Genomic DNA, 18,225 nt, shown 5'->3' with positions numbered 1-18,225 from the left:
AACTGCCCATGAACACACTCTTACCCCACACTAAAGGAAAGCTAGCAGTGGCAACTCACCCTTCAGTGAAAGAGGATAAAGCTGCCCAGGCTAGATTCAGGGTATTGGTGTTCACACATTCACTGTTCCACTCCCACTCTGATCCTTTCAGGCTTTGGTCGCTCCTTCTACTGCAGGGAGTCAAGAATAGGTGGCCTCCAACTCTGTACCTCAGCAACTTGCTGATCTCTCTGGGAAATACAAATTTTCCTCCCTTGCCTGAACAAACCCCTTTTCCTCCACTGAAGTTCAGTGGTTTAGTTCCTTAGCACCATTGGACGGAAGGCTCTGTGACCATCAGTTTTCACTAATGTAGAGTACTTAATTGATTTAGGTGCCATCCCTAGACAACCAAATCCTCAGTCTTACAGGGGCTGGGCACCTGCAGTTCCTGCTGGCCTCAGCTGGGGTGATAGGTATTCAGCTTTGAAAACCAGGTCTTGGACCATCTCAAACTGATCCAGAGAAATAGAGGCCACATTTGGGAATATGGATGCAGGTGAAGAGCTGTATTGCATGCAGTGTCCCTCCTGCCTGCAGTGTTCTTGTAGCAAGGGGGTCACAGATAACTCTGCAAAAAAGAGTACAGCTGTGTTGTCATGTCCCAGCCCCTCCTATAATGCATGCTTCATTAGGCTGATTGCATGGCAGACCAGGCTTCTCAAAACAAATCAATTCTTCCCTCTCTGCAGGGTCTTCCAGGTCCCCCAGGTCCCCCAGGCCCTCCAGGCTCTCCTGGCAGCATAGTGCCCATCTATGACGGTAATGTAAGTAACCATCCTTACACTTCATCGCTCCATGCTGCAGTTTGGATACATATAATGACCAGGACAAGAAACCTTAAAGGCATCTCCTTGCCCCATTTACTCCCCAATTTCAGCAACATAGAGGGCATTTTGATTGACCCGTGTGAGCCCCTTTCACAGGAGCTGGTGTCCAGCGTTAGAATAATAGAAAATGGTGACCAACAAAGACAGTGCCACTATCTGATTTTATGATATGGTGCACTTTGGGTTAATGACTCAATAGCTCAAGGTATTATCCAGTCAAAGGACTGTGTATAAGATACTAATACAGCTCTCCAGAGCAGTCATCCACATATCCTCCATATAGGACTAGGTGGAGGACAAGTGCCTTTTAGCAAGTGCTAGTTAGACACCTGGAAACTTTTGTGTCCACCAAGGTGTGGAGAGCAGGGCCTGTGATCCCCTCAATTTCTGAACAAAGCAGATGAACTGGTAAGGGGGGAGGAGGTGCTCCTGGCTGACAGCATCTTTTTACTAGAGCCTGCTGGTTTCAAAAGGCCAGCTGACAGCACCCACTGTCCAGCATGAGGGCATCTTGATCCAACTTTTGGACCATCACAAATGGAGGATATAACTTGGCACCAAGTCATGATGAATGTGGAGTCATTAATGAGATGCACGTTTAATACAGGAGCTCATTCTACATTGGGAAACAAAGATAATAGAGTGAGCTGTATGTGTGGGCAGAGAGCACCCCACTGCATCAACACATTGCTGGGGAGACCCTGACTGTAGCATGTGCTAGTCGATGGCTCTGCAGCTCTGCCTGGACAGAATGTGTCATAGGCCTTTCTTGTTTTTAAAGCTCTGTTATTTTTGTGTTTTCAGGCATTTACTGAGTCAGGCCCTCCCGGACCTCCTGGCTTGCCAGGTAAGAATATACTAGTACTTGGAAGAGTAGTGAAAGAGGAATGGAGTCTTGATTTTGCCAGTGAGCCAGTAATTAGAGCACTGACTTGAATGACTTTGGGAGACTTAGCCAGAAGGAAAGGGGTGGGATTTTAGAAAGTCCCAGTCAGGAGAGGTAAAATCAAGATGTTATTTGGAATGACTTATTCTCTTAAATTTAATCTTTATCTGGATTTTACAGTGATGGGCTACAGCTAACTACGGTAAAACCTGAATGAGTGAATGTGTTGTTATGTCACTTTCCATGAATATTTTCATTGTTCAGGATTCATTCCATGAACATTTTCAATCAAAAGATTTTGAAAATGTTCATGGAAAATGACAATATGTTACAAAAAGTTCATGGAAAATTATGATAATAGACTGGGTTTTCAACAAGGTGAAAATTTTCCGCCAGCTACTCCCTGCAAAGCCCTATCATCTTCCTGCTCCACCTGCCCTTTTTGCTTTCTTTTGAGCTCTTCTCTGCATCCTGGCTAACACTGCTCTGCAAAATTCTTGGGGCAAGAATAGTCTGCTGTTTTGAGAGCTGTGTAGCACTTGCTACTTATTTCCTGCTGGAGGATTATTCCTTTTGTGTAGTAAAGAGACCTTCAGCTGTCTTTTGGGAACCTCAGCTATACATGTGGAGAGAGGCTGCTTTGACGTACTGTAATTACAGTGTATCAGAGCAGACTTGATTAATCAAGCACAGTAATTACTGCACTCCAGCAGACTCTAGTGTTGTGTGTCAGCGTTCCCATGCTAAAAAATGGTGGTGGGGGCATTTCAACTAAAGTTAAAGTATCCCCATCGCCATTTTTCAGCACAAGGATGCTGATGCGTGTGATGCTTCAGGTGCTTTTAATTAGAGCAACTCTTGGAGCCTCTCTAATTAAAGCGTACCCACTCTACTCCCAGAGCACATGTATTTTCCCAAAGGTGCAAAAGAGCCTGACATACACAGAGGTTATCTATGTCCTCTCTGGGTAAAAACAGACATTGGGTTTATCCTGGGTCTGATTGTCCAGACTTGCATAAAAACAGGTGTTGGACTGTCATTTATACACAAAGCTTGAATGGCATTTAACTTGCATTAGCCACAATTGTCCTGGGTACAAAGTGTTATCTCAGTACTTCACAGATACTTTAAGTGGGACTTAAAGTGGCACTTGCAATGTAGGTCTCTATGATCCCAGGATACAAGTCTTTGTCCCTACCTGATTTTAACCTCAAGTCAGCCCTTATATTCAAGGATAGCTTTACCCTTTAGCAAGCTGTTCCTCTCAGCACTGAAGGGAGAGTGTCCTATGGATGGAATACTCTACCTCTTCCTCTGCTATTTATCACTGAGTGATAGGCACATTAGCTACCTCATTGCTTTATGGTTTTAAGAGCATGGCAGGAGCCATAAAATCCCTCACACCTGTGACTGGCTGGGTTCACAAAAGAATATAGGTTCCATTGGTTTTAAAAAACACATTTGAACATACATTATCTGCTGTTAGGAAAGTCATCATTTGCCTGTAGGTCTTCCCCATCTTCTGCTGTGCTGGTGAGAAGAGAATACTGGGGTAAGGTGGGTGCAGAGAAAACGGTCATTTTCACTTTTTGCCACTAGATGTTGCCATAGCCCCAGTCTGTCTTCTCCACACTTTGTTTGATGTCCAAGCCTGTGAAGACAGTGTCAGTGCTTTCTTTGGCAGGTTACCAGGGTGTCCCAGGACACAAGGGTGAGAAAGGAGACACAGGTGCCCCAGGGCCCCCAGGTAAGTGAGCTTCTTGCAGTGGACAGATCTCTGACTTCCTGTCTGTCCTAGGCTGAACCAAGGCTACAGGAAGCAGGATCCTGCCTGGTGGCTAGATGTGGGGGGGGTGTGTGTGTGTGTGTGTGTGTGTGTGTGTGTGTGTGTGTGTGTGTGTCACTGCAAAGAGCAGCTTGTTTGCCAGTTTCAGAAGGACTGGCTGGGCATAGCCAATGCAAGCTGGAGGGGATGTTCATGTTCAGGAAGATGTCAGATGTCACTGACACCTGCTGGCAGTGAGGGACACCATGCCATGCAGCCACTGGGTCTCTTTGCCCTGCATTGTCTCACTCTGGCATCCACACTCAAAAAAAGGTATTGCAGACTGCTTCTGTGCCCTGCAAGTGGCCATACATGGCACAAGGGAGAGAAGAGATTGTGTCTGGCTGTGCTCTACCTTAACTTAGCAGCCAGCTGCATGTGTTTTTATCAGCCCCTTTGGATGTCCTTGGTTGGCTGACTTGGGTTGGCTTAGCCAGTCAGGAGTATCCCTTTTTCCATTGCTCATACAACAGCTAGCTTCTCACCCATCTGTGTTGCAGTGGGCCCCTGGGCAGGGTCCAGTGCAGTGAGGAGAGACTCCTCATTCCCTCCTCTCCAGGTTGGGACACGGTTGAAGCATGCTGCTGCTGCTACAGAATCATTCATGCACAGCCAGACTCACACCACCAGAGTGTCAGACTGCCCTGTAACCTCTGGGTCACATCTTATGGGCAATGCCAGACATTGTGTGGGCATAGAGAGCTCACAAGGGTCCTAGCTAGACAAATCAACCCTTTATTTGGGGCCTACTGATTGCCAGGTTTCTCTTCACATACAGTAACGTAAGGCAGCAGCATCTATGGCTTTTCTCCCTAAGGGAGTGTTACACGGTGGGTGATCCCAAACCATGAAAACCAAGTAACTTCTGGGCTGCCAGATTTCCCAGCCTAGCCCCTGGGCAGAGATGTCCTCCTACTTAAGAGATGATCCAGCCCTTCTTGAAGGGATTAAACCCAATGGGACTTAGCTGCACCCATATGCATCCACACAGCAAGATTCACCCCAAAGGATTTGCAGAGCTGACTGCTTGGTCTCCACAGGTCCCTCACTCCTCATTGCCTAGAGATACCTGTGTGCATGTATGTGCTCCTGCATACGTTGTAGCTGCGGACACAGTGAGGAGTACTAGTGCCTGCCTCCCAGCCTCATTCACTGGAAAGGTTGCAAGGTGGGCAGTGAAATAAGGAATTACAGGATGGGAAAGAAGAGTTTCATGGTTAAGGCACTGGAAAGCTGCACTGGAGTCTACCCCTGCCTCTGCCACAGACTTCCATGTGTGATGCCAGGCAGATCTCTTAAAGCAGACTTTTCCCAGGCAATCATGTATTTTGCATTCACTTTCTGGTCTCTGACTTGAGATGTTGATGTCTGATTTGCAGAAGTGCTGAGCTCTCACAGCTACCATGGCTGTCACTGGAAACTGTGCTCTGAACATATCTATTACTATATAATGCTATATGCTCTGAGAAATCTAGGACCTGATTTTTCAAACTGGGTACCAGAATCAATTAGTGGATACCTTTGACCTTAATCTCCCTGTGCTTCAGTGTGCCAGCTGGAGCATGGAAATGATACAACCATCTTGCCTCGCAGGAGTGTTTTGAAGATAAATTCATTAACAGCTGTGAAACACTGAGATAATATAGTAATAAACAGCATGGAAAAACAGGCCAGGAGCTGATTAATCATTCTGTCTTCAGACCAGGCTTTGGACAGGGGGCAGAACAATACAGCACTGGGGACACATTTAACAGGGAGGAATCAGCACAACATTAAATAGAAGCCTTTTCAGTGAGCACTGTCTGTGCAGTACACTGAATGAGGCAAGGATACTGGGAAAACAATAGGATGCAACTGTATAATTAAGGGTTGTCTCATAATGAATACAGGGGGGTGCAGTTCAAGGCTGTACAAGTAACCTGAATTCTGGCACTTCCTGACTTTTGCAACCTTAATAGTGTTCTTTTAACATAGGATTTACACATGTGTTTAGATGCACTTTTGCAGGTGTGTATATATATATGGATGTGTAGCAAATGGGAGGCGTGTGATTTGCTTCCCATAATCATTTGCTATGCAACGTTGTATTCTACAAACACAGAATTAACACAGAGTTGTGCTCTGGGTTTATTTGCTGTGGTACAACATGAACTTATGGAGCAGAGCTGATTTCTCTCCCTAGTTGACTCGGGACCCACAGTTCTGAATCCTGTTAACTTTAGTGTGTGGGACTCAAGTTGCCCCCCGCCCCAGTGAGGTGAGACAGAAATGCCAGATGGTGATGAAGCTAAGAGAAGTGTTTGAGACACAATATAAGGGAGCCTCATTGGGGAGTGTGTACTACCCACTCTGACAGTATCCCCTGTTTGTTCACAGGCCAGTTCCCTTATGACCTCAGCCGATTTGGTGCCGCTTTTCGGGTAGGTACATGTTCCAGTAGGGCTGAATCCTGCTGTTTCTCTGCGGTCAGTGGGATTCTTGTGTGTGGTAGCACTAGCAGCAGGCACCAGCATGAAGTGGGTATGGTGCTGGAAGGAGTTTGGGGTTATGTGTTGCCCATCTGCAACTGTCACTGCAGACTGTGGGAGTCTTTAGTGCAGTGGCTGAAGAGCCATGTGACCATTCACACTGAAAAGCAGATTATAGCTTCCATGGCATAGGAATCCAAACTTCCACAGCACACAGATGTCAAATTGTCCTGCCTGAATCAAATGCCCTAAGAGGAGTGGCAGTACCACATCTGGGGCTGATATGCTCAGAGTGGATCAGCTCCCTACAGCCACAAGCAGTGGCAGGGACTACACAGTGCCCCAGGCCATGCATCACAGTGCAAGTCTGTCAAGCCTGTGAGCTTTGTTAGATCCTGGTCTGTTCAGTCAAAAGTGACAGGGTTAATCTGCGGGGAGGAATTCAGCATGCTGCTATACTCAGGTTTGGGTTGGATGTGATCTGTGTGTCAGGTGTTTGGTATATGGACAGGCTGCAGTAATGATAACTGCCTTCCTTAGGGTGAAAAAGGAGAGCAAGGGGACTCCGGCTTAAAAGGCGAAAAAGGCGAGCCTGGTGGGGGAACACTATATGGACCAGGCGTTGGACAGCCAGGTCTTCCTGGTCCCCAGGGCTACCCTGGTCTTCCGGTAAGATGCCCCTGATGGCACTGGGTGTGGGGCTCATTCCTGAGCATATGCGCCTCATGTGCTCTGAGCATCAAGGAGGCCCTGGGATGGAGTGGGATGTTGGCAGGTAGCCCAGCATTATCACCACCCTGGGAGTAGGGGGTTGGGGGTGCACTGAAGGGGGAATTTCAGGAAGGTGTGGGGATGGAGGACTAAGGAGAATTTCTCAGCCAGGCAGCAATGGCCACAGGGCCAGCTGGACAGTCTGAGTGAGAAAGTGCCCTGAGGTTCCCTTCCGTCAGAGAATGGTAGTGCTCTTCCCTCTCCCCAGCTGAAGTGGGAGGGAAGAAGTGGGGTCAGTAAGCTTAATGCCAATCCCTTGGAGGTGCAGCATGTGCAGATGGGAGGCAGAGCGTGCAATCCCTGGTGGAGGGATTGGGGTGAGGGTGTGTTGGTGACACAGAGCTGCAGGAGGGGCTAGGACAGGTGTTCTGGGTCGGGGCAGGCTGTGCATTTAGTCTGAAGAAGACTCTTATACACCCGTAGGGTCCCAAGGGAGACAGCATTGTTGGCCCACCTGGCCCCCCGGGACCTCAGGGACCTCCTGGCATTGGGTATGAGGGACGACAGGGCCCTCCTGGCCCCCCTGGTCCCCCTGGGCCCCCCTCCTTCCCAGGACCCCACAGACAAAGTGAGTATTTGCTGAGGATCTCAGCTCACAGTTCACTTGGTGTTTCCTTTGCCCAGGATTTGTTTCCTTGCCCTCAGTTCTTTGGCAGCCTGATATTCATTTCTCATGCCTCCTTTCTGCTCCTCCGGCCTGATCTGGTGTCCCTGTACCTCATACACTCCCTCTTCCTCCACTCTTCCCCCTGCCCACCTACGAGCATGGCCTGAAAGGGTCCTGAGTACACTGAAGCACCCTTGAGTCTTAGTCTGTTTTTTCTTCCAGCCAACGTGGTTGGCCCTCCTGGCCCACCAGGGCCTCCGGGACCTCCAGGCACCAGTGGGACATCTGCTTCCTCTGGGGTAAGATGGGGATGTGGAGGAGAGAATGGTGTTGTGCATGCTGTGGAGCAGGGGCCTGCCTGTGCATCTGTAATTCCCAGGGTTATACGGTGGAGGGGTGGATGGAGGTGCAATGGGAAGCCCAAAACCAAGGCAGTGAGCTTCAGGAAAGAGTCCTAGCAGCCCTGGCCTGTGGAAGAAGCAAACCTAGCCAAATGCAGAGCCAGGGTCCTATGTGAGAAGCAACACCCCTTAAGAGGACTCTGGGTCCAGCAGGCTTAGTAGGAATAAGCAGTAAGATGGTGAGGGGTTGACAGAGTGAGCTGAAAGGTAAGCTTACCAGGTCATGGAGAAGATGGGCACCTGGCATGGTATCAAGATTTATGTGCCTTTGTCCAGTGCTAGTTGGGCCTGGCATACGGCTGCATGCAGGTTGGGCAGTGTGCTCTTCTTTGGCAGGGAAAGCTTTCTCCACACTGCCTGTTGTGTATTCCAATAGCTGAAGATCCTGCCGTCGTATCAGGCCATGCTGAGCACAGCCCATGAGGTGCCTGAGGGGTGGCTTGTCTTCATAGTGGACAGAGAAGAGCTGTATGTCCGTGTGCGAAATGGCTTCCGGAGAATCCTGGTAAGTACGGGGTGGATCTGGCCTATCTGGGAAAACTCCCCTGACAATGGCATTTGTGGGCACACTGAAGTGGGATGGAATCAAGTTGCCTGTGCACGTGGCTGGCTGGGCTCTGGCATTTATAGAGCTGTTACAGTTTGAGTTCTGCTCATATGCTGACCACCACACCTATCCACGAGAATCACAAGGATGCCCCAGGCATTCCCATCACTGAAGACTAATAGACCTGTACACTGGCAGCTGCCAGCGTGAGTCCCAGGCCTGCAGAACTCTTTGGCATGGGCTGAACTTTTGGTGCTGTGAACAGCCCTGTCAGAGGGCACAAAGCTGCTTGCCATGCATGCTACTGAATGTCTGTCATGTCTTCAGGACACAGGCCTAAGACTCAAGCCTTACAACCTGATCAGCTAGTACAGCCTCTGCCTTACAGTTGGGACCATATCAGCAGATCCAGGTGCAGGTTATGGTCTGATGCTTCCTTTGCTCTCCTCTCTGAGCTGAAGATGAGTTGAAATTTGTAGAGTTCTAAGTGGTGATGAATGTGTCATATACTGTGGGCACTACCAGCTCCCCAGATGCATCAGAAAGCTGCTAGTCTCCATTGTGCTGTTGCTCCTAGGGAAGAGATCCTGCCTCAGATCTGTAGCTTGACATGGGCTCTAGCTGAGCAAATGACAACAGCCTCTGACATTTGTTTCCTTGTTCATGTGCGGCTCTCATGAGGAGCCTGGCTGATGGTAGCACAACGTTGCTCCCAGAACAGTCAGTATAGATCAAGATTGCAACTGTGGGGGCATCTTTCAGCGCAGTGGCTCCCAACCTTTTTTGCTGTGACCCTAAATCTGGGTTGGACCCCCACCCCCCTGCCGACTCACTCATGCTCAGCGATGCTAGCAAAGCCCAGGCTGGGCTGGGATTGTGGGGGGCAGCAGCAGCAAGAGCCGCATGGACCATGTGCCAGGAGAGCCCCACAGGCGGGAGGGGCAGAGCGAGGAGTAGACCCCCTGTGACCCAAGGTTGGGAGCCACTGTTCTAGCATGTGAGGGCAAGGTGGATTAGGAACAGAATTGAAGTGCCACTTGATGGAGTAGTTGGCAGGAAGGAAGCCTCCTGCCCCCGCTCCTTCCCTGGATCTGCCGTGGAATTAATTAGTCCATGAGGTGAATCCAGTATTTAGGATGCATCTCAGCAAGGCTTTTCTCAGTCAGTTCAGTTCAGGCTCCCTGCTTTCACCCTGCATAGGTTTGTTCCTTGGCCCACATGCTGCCTGCTGAGTTGGTGTTTTCAGCTTCTGCCTTGTCTTCTGGCTCAGGGAACCTTTTTCTCCCCCCTGCCCCACCCCATACACATGCACTTTCACACAAGTGGCCCCATTGAAATCTCTGAGACACCTGCCATACCTGAAGTAAAGTCTGGGCTTAGCCAGGTGGACTTGAAGTTCAGGGGTGGGGAAATGTCTTGTCTGAGGGGAGCTGGAGCATGTCACCTGCCATGGGTCTGTTCTCAGTGTTTGTGCTCTAGTGTGACTGACCTTGCTTTGTTTCAGCTTGAAGATCACACTGTGATCTCCAGCACTGCGCTGGTAAGTGAACCCTTTCCCCTCCTCCTATGGTACATCTCCACAGCACAGCAAAGCCCAGCCCAGCCCAGGGCCTGCAGGGTTACCCAAACCCCTGGAAACAGTACAGCTGCCTTGCCATAGTGCTGAACCTGGGCAGTCGGCAACCAGCGTACACTCTTGCCAGCCCTGGAGTGAGCATGTGCAGAGCCAGCTTGGCTTTGCACCAGCCAGAGAAGCCCCTAGTGGCAGTGGAGTCAGGGTCCTGGATTACGCCCCAGGTCCACAGAGCCATCTGCTAGAGGCATGGATCACTGATTGCTCCCTGTGCCCAGAAAGAAAGCCCAGCTGAGTGTCTCTGTTTCTCCTGACCCAGGACAACGAGGTGTACGACAAGCCGCCCAGCATCCACTTTGCACGTGGCAGCTCTCCCTCTTCTGGGTCACAGCCACATGTACCCGTGCACCCGCACCGCGATTACAACACTTACGCCACGGTGCGGCCCTGGGGAGGAGACGACATCATTGCTAACCACCACCGCCTGCCCAAGCAGCCCTCCATCCACCAGGGAGCACAGCACCAGCAGGAGAATCTGCATGACTTCTATCCAAACCGCCGGCCAGAGGACACCCCCTCTGCCATGCACACACACCATGACTTCCAGCCTGCTGTGAGTACCTTCTGAGCTTGGGCACCTCACAGGGAGGTCAGATCTTAGAGTGCTCCTTGTTGCTCCCAGCACTCTTCTGCTCACGGGTGGGTCTGACTTCAGCCAAGGGTGACTGGTGCCTCCTGAGTCTGGGGGGCACAATTTGTGGGTAGGCCCAGGGGTGGGCCAAAAGCCCCATATCCACTCCTATGCTTTTGTGCTGTGGCTTAGTGCCCCCCCCAACGCCGCTGTCCCGCGCGGCAAAAAAACTGCCCTGTCCTGAGTGGTGCTGAGTCAGGGGCCAATCTCGGGGAGGGGGGGGCACGTGCCCCCCTGTGCCTCCCCTACCAGTCGTCTGTGAGTCTTCAGCACAGGCAGCAGCAAGACACCCTGCAGAGGACCTTTCTGGGCCCTGTTCCCAGGAAATGTCCTGACCCTGCATCAGCAGTGTCCAGAAGTGTAATACTCTGAGCATTAGAGGCAGGACTGAGGGCTTAGTACCCTCAGCCATCTGCCAGCCTGTTACTGTCACACAAGCAGCTCTAGGGTGAAATCACTGGCCACAAACTGTCAGAGATCTAGGTTGGGTTATAAAGAAATGATAGGGCAGGAACTGGACCCCCAGGGTGTAAAACAGCCTGACATTGCAGCCCAGAAGCTAAGGAGCTGAGGGCACTGGCTAGAGCTAGCTTGCATCTTACCCCACATCCCAGTGTGAATCCCAGTGTGCACCAGCCTGTGCGTCTTACCCCACATCCCAGTGTGCACCTCCTCTCCCAGGCGTGCTAAACACCAGGCTTGGCACGTGGACTTGTGGTCCCTGCCAGCTTGTGCAGTCTGTGAGGCAGGCAGCCAGGATGGATCTCCTACAGGCTCCTGTCCAAAGAAGTGTGTGAACCCCCTGCTCTGTGGGGTGGCTCTAGTGGGCTACTAGTCAGTGCCTGAGCAGTGGGAGGTAGTGGGAAGGATGGGGGTGGGCATCCAGGACATAGTTGTCTGTGAGTTAAGCCAGGTATTCCTGCCTTCTACTGACAGCTGCTGGTGCTGGGTGGGTCCCTGCCTCCCACAGGGTGCTGCCAGTGGCTTCACAGTAAGTGACTGCTGTGTTTGGAGCTTACATTTGGCTCCCACTGGCACACATTACTTGAAGGGGCAGAGTGCTCTCATGAAGGAGCAGGGGACTTGGTGTCTGCTTCTGCTGTGTCTCTGTGGTATGGGGACTATAGTCTCCAGCTGGAGCATGTTAGCCAGCATCTATAGGGCCCCTTCATCTGTGTTGTTTTTCCAGCTCCACCTCGTGGCTCTGAACACCCCCTTGAGTGGCAGCATGCGCGGCATCCGTGGAGCTGACTTCCAGTGCTTCCAGCAAGCCAGGGAGGTCGGACTGACAGGCACCTTCCGAGCCTTCCTCTCCTCCCGGCTGCAGGACCTGTACAGCATTGTGCGCAGGGCTGACCGGAGCTCGGTGCCCATTGTCAACCTCAGGGTAGGCATGCAGCTCAGCCTTTGTGGAGGGAGGGCAGCGTTCAGGCCCCTTTATCTCAGCGTCCTAATGCTAGTGGAGAAAACACCAGGAGCAGTGGCCTGAGGAATGAGCTGCAGAGGCTCCCAGGCTAGCCATACCAGCAGGCAGTGCGCTGCTCTAGGGCCAGCCAGCAGTCCTGCCAAAATGGGATCAGTTTTGCCAAGTCAGTGTGTACCTGTTTGGACACCGCCTGGGAGCCCAGCTCCGTTTTATCTGGGATTGAGTCAGGGTTTGAATGTGGGCCTTTTTTAAGCAGAAGGCTCGTGTTGGTGAGGGATGGGCACAGACATGTGATAACTTTTGCCCCTTATGACTACAGCAACTGACCGCTGCCATCTTTGGGCAACTCCCTCCACTTAGCCGGGTCACCTTGGGCAGTAGGGTCTGATTAGGCCAGACACTTGGCATCTCCTGCACAGTACTAAGTGCCCATGTAGGTACATGGGAAAGAGGGTGCTCAGCACTTCATAGGCAATACTACATTTGGCACTGCTCAAGACTGAGTGCACGAGCTGATGGAAGGGCAGTCCTCCTTTGTTGGTTGGTATACAGTAATGCAGGAAGGCCATACTTATTCTGGATCAGCTGTTTGCCTTCATGGACAGCTATTAAAGAGCAGCTTGTGCTTGTACCCTTTCTGGTTCTAGGCTAACTTCTCCATGGGGACAACCCTTGGCATGATCAGTGCCAAGCCTGAAGTGGACAAGCTGTAAGTGCATGGACAGACAGATTGAAAAGGAAAGCCCTCAATGCAGTGGGTATGGGCTGGGCCACAGAGATGTAACCATACCTCAACTTTTTTATTGTTGCACTGCTGATGACTGGCTCTTCTCTTCCCCAGGATGAAGTGCTGTTCAATAACTGGGAGTCCCTGTTTTCAGGCACGGAGGCGCAGCTCCGAGCCGCTACTCACATCCTCTCCTTTAATGGAAAGGATATCCTGAGAGACTCCACTTGGTAAGTGAAACAGCGCTGTCTTTGGGCCTGTAGCTCTGGGCAGATGTGTATAGTGTAGCTGGCAGGGGGAGTTCCTGCTATGCTGTGGACACCTGCAGCTGCAGGTGGCCTGGACATGTCAAGAGTGCCAAGTGGGTGAAAGGGCCTCGCAACATACCGCAAGATGCCAGCCTCACCCATGCCCTGTGTGGATACAGCAGCATGGCATTTCACTGTGTTTCAGGCCTCAGAAGAGCGTGTGGCATGGCTCTGACTCCAAGGGTCGTCGGCTGACCGAGAACTATTGTGAGACGTGGAGGACTGACAGCAGCGTGGTGACAGGGCAGGCTTCCTCTCTGAGCTCAGGCAAGCTTCTGGAGCAGAAGGCAAGCAGCTGTCAGAATGCCTTCATCGTCCTGTGCATTGAGAACAGCTTCATGACCTCTTCCAAAAAATAACCCTGGGCACGAAATGCTGGGAGGAGGGGACCTGAACACATCTGTCAAGGGCTGGAGGGGCAGCCGGCTCCCCTGCACAGCTTCTGCCTTCATGCATCGATTCCCAGATATAAAGCCAAAGAGTGTTGTGATAGTTTTAAACGCCAACCAGGCGCTCACTGTGGTGTCTCTTCTCAGCAGCCGCACTCTGACACAGGGCTTGTGCACTGCGGGCTGATATGGTTGCCAGAGGAGTGGCCCGGTAGGCTTGCTGGACATGGCAAACTCCTCATGTTTGTCTATGTGCCATGTTCTTGTTTCTTCTTCTCTCTTAATTCCCCTAATATTTAACCACTTGAGTTATATTCTTGCATAAACTCCCCCTTGTTTCCCTATTTGTTACCTTGCTTAGGATGCTTTTTACAGGGAGGGGCCCAGTGTTGCCCACAGGAGTGCATACCGACAATGCCCTTCATTGAGTTTTTGGAAATCAGCAAGATGTTCTTCATTATAATAAGAGGCCTGATTGGAAAGTGGCTGCTTAGCCACTCCTCACACTGCAGCTCCCCACTTTGTGGGGCTCTCTGGCCTTGGTCTCTCTTGTTAGGAGCTGAAGCAACAAGCAGAGCACCTCGGTAATGAGGCTGTGCTAGACTGGTTCATGGTGATCCTTGGGCCTTGGTGTTGTTGGCAGCGCATCCTGGTGAAGGCAGTTGTGTGAACAGAGTAGCTCTTAGCATGTGCAGAAGGTCCCATGAGGAGACCAAATATCCAACCTGCATGTGTGTGTGTGTGTCCCTGGGTGGAAACCACCAGGACCAGGCAGTCCCCCCATGAGAGAGCTTCCGTCTGCTTGGGTTGGGCCTGTAGGTTAGCTTTCTCCTCAACTTTGCCTGAAGAAGCCAACTGCCTCACCTGTTGCTTATTCCCCACTTCCCTGGCCCAGCTTTAGGTATGAATAACCAGTTCCTGGCTGGACGTGCCCAGGTTCCTCTCCACTTGCATGGGGGTCACCAACTTCCTGGATTCTGCTGGGTCTACCTAGTTTGTAAGCCTTTCTGCCCCTGCTGTGAGTTAAGAAGATGCTCCTCTTCCATAGCACTTCTAAGCTGTCAGGGGTGCCCTGTCACTGACCTAACCCAGGGCTTTTCTTTCCAAGGCAGAATAATTTCATTGTGAAGAAAGGCACTTTGTTCCCTCCCCAGTGTAGGAGGATGCCCAGACATTAGGGCCTGTTGGGCAGACCTGGCCTTTTTTAAATTGCATCAGCCAAGGTCCTGGCCTAATGCTTTCGCCACTCATTCCTGTTCAGTCTCAGCCCTGAAGGCCCTGCTCCTTTGACTCATTTCATTCTGACCCAGACCATTTCAGAAGCGCTTTCGCTTGTGTTCTTGGGTCCCAGAGCCTGGTTGTGCGTTCTGATGCCCTAACAGCTTGCCACGGGTCATGATGGTAAAAGTTCTCACCGTGAGGTGAGGGCATATCAGAAGTAGGTACAGAGCCACACATCATTCCCAACGCTTTTTGTGTCTTGGTGCATTGTTGTTACTAGACACTGAGTTGCTAGGATTCTTGAGGGGAGTCTTATGGCTTGTGTCCAGTTTCCCATGGCAGCTGGCTGGACAGCAAGGTGAGAGGGAGGATCTGTTTTTTACTTTTCCAGAGCAGTTGCCTCCTGGTCTTGGGCCTCTTTATTCCAGCCCTCCTAGACTTAAGTCAGCTGTTGCTGATGGGAAGGAGTGGAGGTCTTTTTTTTTTTTTTTTCCTTCATGCTTTCCTTTCTCCATCCATTCCATCCCCTTGTTCCACAAGAGGGAGGTTTCCAAGTCTAGCAGCATCCAGATAAAATCTGCTCTCTGGTGGTTTGTCCCATAGCTAGGGGCTCTGGATCCTTTCTCCTAGCCCCTACCTGCTGTCCTGAGCACAGTTGTCTTGGTAGTTGAAGACATAGTCTCTAGGGCAGGTGCTGCTCCCTATCCCATCTGAGCTCTAATTCCAGAATCCAAGTGTACTGGAGCTGGTGGCTACATGCCCTGTTGCAGGGCCTGATTTTCTTGCTCAAGAGGCACGCACCTGTTTGCTGTGTCTGCACAGGCAGGATGCACTGCACTGTTCTTCTAATGCTAGTGTAAGAATTGCTCCCAAAAGGCCTACACATGGCTTCCAGTCAGATACCTGCTAAGCCAGGGTCCGCCTGTGCTGTCAGTGCTCTGGTAGGGACATGCCATATCCCGGGCAGTCTGTGCCTTTGTTATGAGGGGATTATTAAGAGCAATGGGAGATTTCATATCAGTGCAGGAACAGGCTACTCCCAAACCTGCATATAGTTTCCTCATCTGATTCCTTAGCATTGGGCTGGAGAGGCCATTTGTTTGGTAAGTTTAAGTGATCAGATTAACGAGCAACTTGTAGGGTACTTAGGAGCAGAAAAGGACAAGAGAATATTATGGGTTATGACCTGTATGGGGGATTTGGGTAGAGAACACATCCTGATTTCCATTCAGCAGCACAGGGCACTGAATCCCACAGTTAACGTGCATGTGTGCGTGCATGCGTGTGACTGACTGAGTTGGCCACTGTGTCTGGGCATCTTGTGTTAGCACCAGAGCTGGGAAAATGCTCCCCTTCAAAGCCAGAAACCTTGAACACACTTTCATGTTATATATGTACTTGTTGAGCACTAATGTCTAAAAGATTGTTTAAATCAGTTTTGAAAATCTGAGGTGCTAAATTTTTAACTAGCTTTTTATTATTGTATTGAAATTATTACCATAAAAGTTGTGCAAGTCACACAATTTCTATTTCTCATTGTCTACTGTATTTTATGTAATTAATGCAATTTAAAGCCTGTGGATCTTTATATTTTTGTCAGTTGTGTTCTATAAACCATTTTCTAAAGGCACTGAATAAAGGAAAGTATCCTCTTTTACTCTGTGTACACTGAAATTGCTGTTGGTACCACACCATCTCTCATAGTTGTGGATGGACCCTGGGTGGGGTGACACCTCCCCTCCGCTAAGGATATAAATGGGGGTAGGCCCAGGGCTGATAGAGTTCCCCTTGCTACAGTGGGGTCCTGGCATCTCAGGATCTCCCGCCTGGGGGGTCTCCAAGTCACTTTATGCAATTTGACTGCAAGGGCTTTCCTGCCTGGGGCTTGAATTGGGGCTTGGGGAAGGGGGCATGGGAAGCCAACCAAGAGACTCTAGTCTCTTTGTGACATAAAGAGCTGTACCACACTCAAGGTGGCACTGCCTCTCAGTCTTACCTAAAGAGACAGACCAGGAAGGAAAAACTATGAGCTCCTGGACCAGAACCTAGTGGCTTATGCACCAGATCCAGCCTGCAAAAGTCTAACACATTCCCTTCTGTAGCTCTCCCTGCTGCTCTCACATGCCTTCATATCTGCTTACCCTCCCTACAGAGGGGCTGGGTATCTGCAGCAAGGTAAGGACAGAGGGAAAAATCAGATCTGCAGCCCACAGCATGGGGCCAGGTTGCAAGCTCTGACTCAGAGAAAAAGATTGCCAACCCCTGCGCAAAGGGATTAATTACAGCAGCTACTCACACAGGTGGAAAGGATTGTGCCTGTCCAACAATCCCATACCTGGCCAGGGCCAACCTGGGATCACAGGGCCTTGTGAGCCCCTCATTCTGACCAGGTTCAACAAACAGCACCAGGCTCTTGCACTCACACCACAGAGCAGCCAGCAATGGGAGGGTCTGGGTCAGTGCTGCCTTTCCAGCAAGACACCAGCCCTCAGCACTCGTGTGCACTCACACCACCAGCTACCTACAAAAACAGCCAGGCCTGCAAGGGCAACTTGCCACTTTACTGCAATTCTCACCCCAGGTGATGTGTGGCTATAGGCCCCTCTTGCCCTCTAGCACTTGGATCAGGCTAAGGCAGCCCAGGGGATTTATACATGTTAAGGGAAAAGTAAAAAAAGAAGCGTTTCTAGCACTTGTGGTGCTGGGGAGAGGAGCTTGTGAGCATGACTGCTTAAGGCTTATAGTAAATCCCTGTGCCGGTGTCATTCCAACAAAACAGCACTGGCTGAAACTGAAATAATCATCTGGGGGTGTGGGGCTGATCACACTGAATGAGCAGCATGTGACAGGGAGGGGGAGACGCTGCATGCGTGTCTGTCTGTCCACTGGTGCAAAAATCAGGAAAGCTCCCTCTACCCAGCAGGCGGTTGCCTGAACCAGCTCTGGGCAGCCCAGCTGGTTCAGTTGGAAACAGCTCTGTTACCAACAGCTGTTTTTAAACCTTCACTCTGTACAGCAGTGTCAGCCAGCACTGAGGTGTGGAGCAAATGCAGGCAGCCCTGGAGACAGCCCATGGTGATCAGGCTGTGGGCTCTGTGCAGGTGCAGCCTATGCAGGGCATTCACGATCACCCAGGCCTCTCTGGTCCTCATGTTCCTGCTGGGTGCTGATGTTCAGAGGAAGACAAAGATCTTGGTGGGGCCCACATGGTTCCCTGGGGCAACAGTTAGGGCAGGGCACATACAGGCAGGCCCCTCCCCTTTTGTTCTCTCAGGCTTCCACGCTGCTCAGATCTGAGGTCTTCTCCTTCACTGGCACCTCATCCAGAGGCTTGCATAGCTCCTTAGCCAATGCTGGCTCCTGGGGCTTCTTGCACCATCTGTGCTGGATGCTCACATACACTGCTGCTGTTAGGTACAGCACTGCCAGCAGCGTGAAGTAGGCAAAGTACACATAGAACTGCGGGACAGGAAGAGAGAGCAGAGGGGATGGGATGTAGCACAAGATCCTGGGCTC

At 50.9% G+C, this 18,225-nt stretch overlaps 2 protein-coding genes across 6 annotated transcripts in view; one reads left to right on the top strand and one right to left on the bottom strand.

The window, feature by feature from the left end:
* The window catches only part of COL18A1 (collagen type XVIII alpha 1 chain), a 97,143-nt gene extending 80,777 nt beyond the window's left edge, over positions 1–16,366 (top strand). For all 3 annotated transcript variants that reach the window (XM_006271279.4, XM_059727214.1, XM_019492001.2), the window contains 13 exons: positions 732–806; positions 1,674–1,716; positions 3,440–3,502; positions 5,957–6,000; positions 6,589–6,717; positions 7,243–7,387; positions 7,649–7,725; positions 8,204–8,332; positions 9,879–9,914; positions 10,267–10,560; positions 11,828–12,025; positions 12,906–13,021; positions 13,245–16,366. In XM_006271279.4, the coding sequence (XP_006271341.1) occupies positions 732–806; positions 1,674–1,716; positions 3,440–3,502; positions 5,957–6,000; positions 6,589–6,717; positions 7,243–7,387; positions 7,649–7,725; positions 8,204–8,332; positions 9,879–9,914; positions 10,267–10,560; positions 11,828–12,025; positions 12,906–13,021; positions 13,245–13,458 (1,563 nt within the window). In that variant the 3' untranslated portion in view covers positions 13,459–16,366. The remainder of the gene's footprint in view (positions 1–731; positions 807–1,673; positions 1,717–3,439; positions 3,503–5,956; positions 6,001–6,588; positions 6,718–7,242; positions 7,388–7,648; positions 7,726–8,203; positions 8,333–9,878; positions 9,915–10,266; positions 10,561–11,827; positions 12,026–12,905; positions 13,022–13,244) is intronic.
* Positions 16,165–18,225, bottom strand: part of SLC19A1 (solute carrier family 19 member 1) — a 25,685-nt gene continuing 23,624 nt past the window's right edge. For all 3 annotated transcript variants that reach the window (XM_006271278.4, XM_019492003.2, XM_014594288.3), the window contains exon 6: positions 16,165–18,168. In XM_006271278.4, the coding sequence (XP_006271340.1) occupies positions 17,980–18,168 (189 nt within the window). In that variant the 3' untranslated portion in view covers positions 16,165–17,979. The remainder of the gene's footprint in view (positions 18,169–18,225) is intronic.

The sequence above is a fragment of the Alligator mississippiensis genome, chromosome 4, assembly GCF_030867095.1.
Source record: "Alligator mississippiensis isolate rAllMis1 chromosome 4, rAllMis1, whole genome shotgun sequence".
NCBI classification, from domain to species: Eukaryota; Metazoa; Chordata; order Crocodylia; family Alligatoridae; genus Alligator; species Alligator mississippiensis.
The sequence above is the reverse complement of the archived record's forward strand: the minus strand, read 5'-3'. Positions and strand labels throughout refer to the sequence as shown.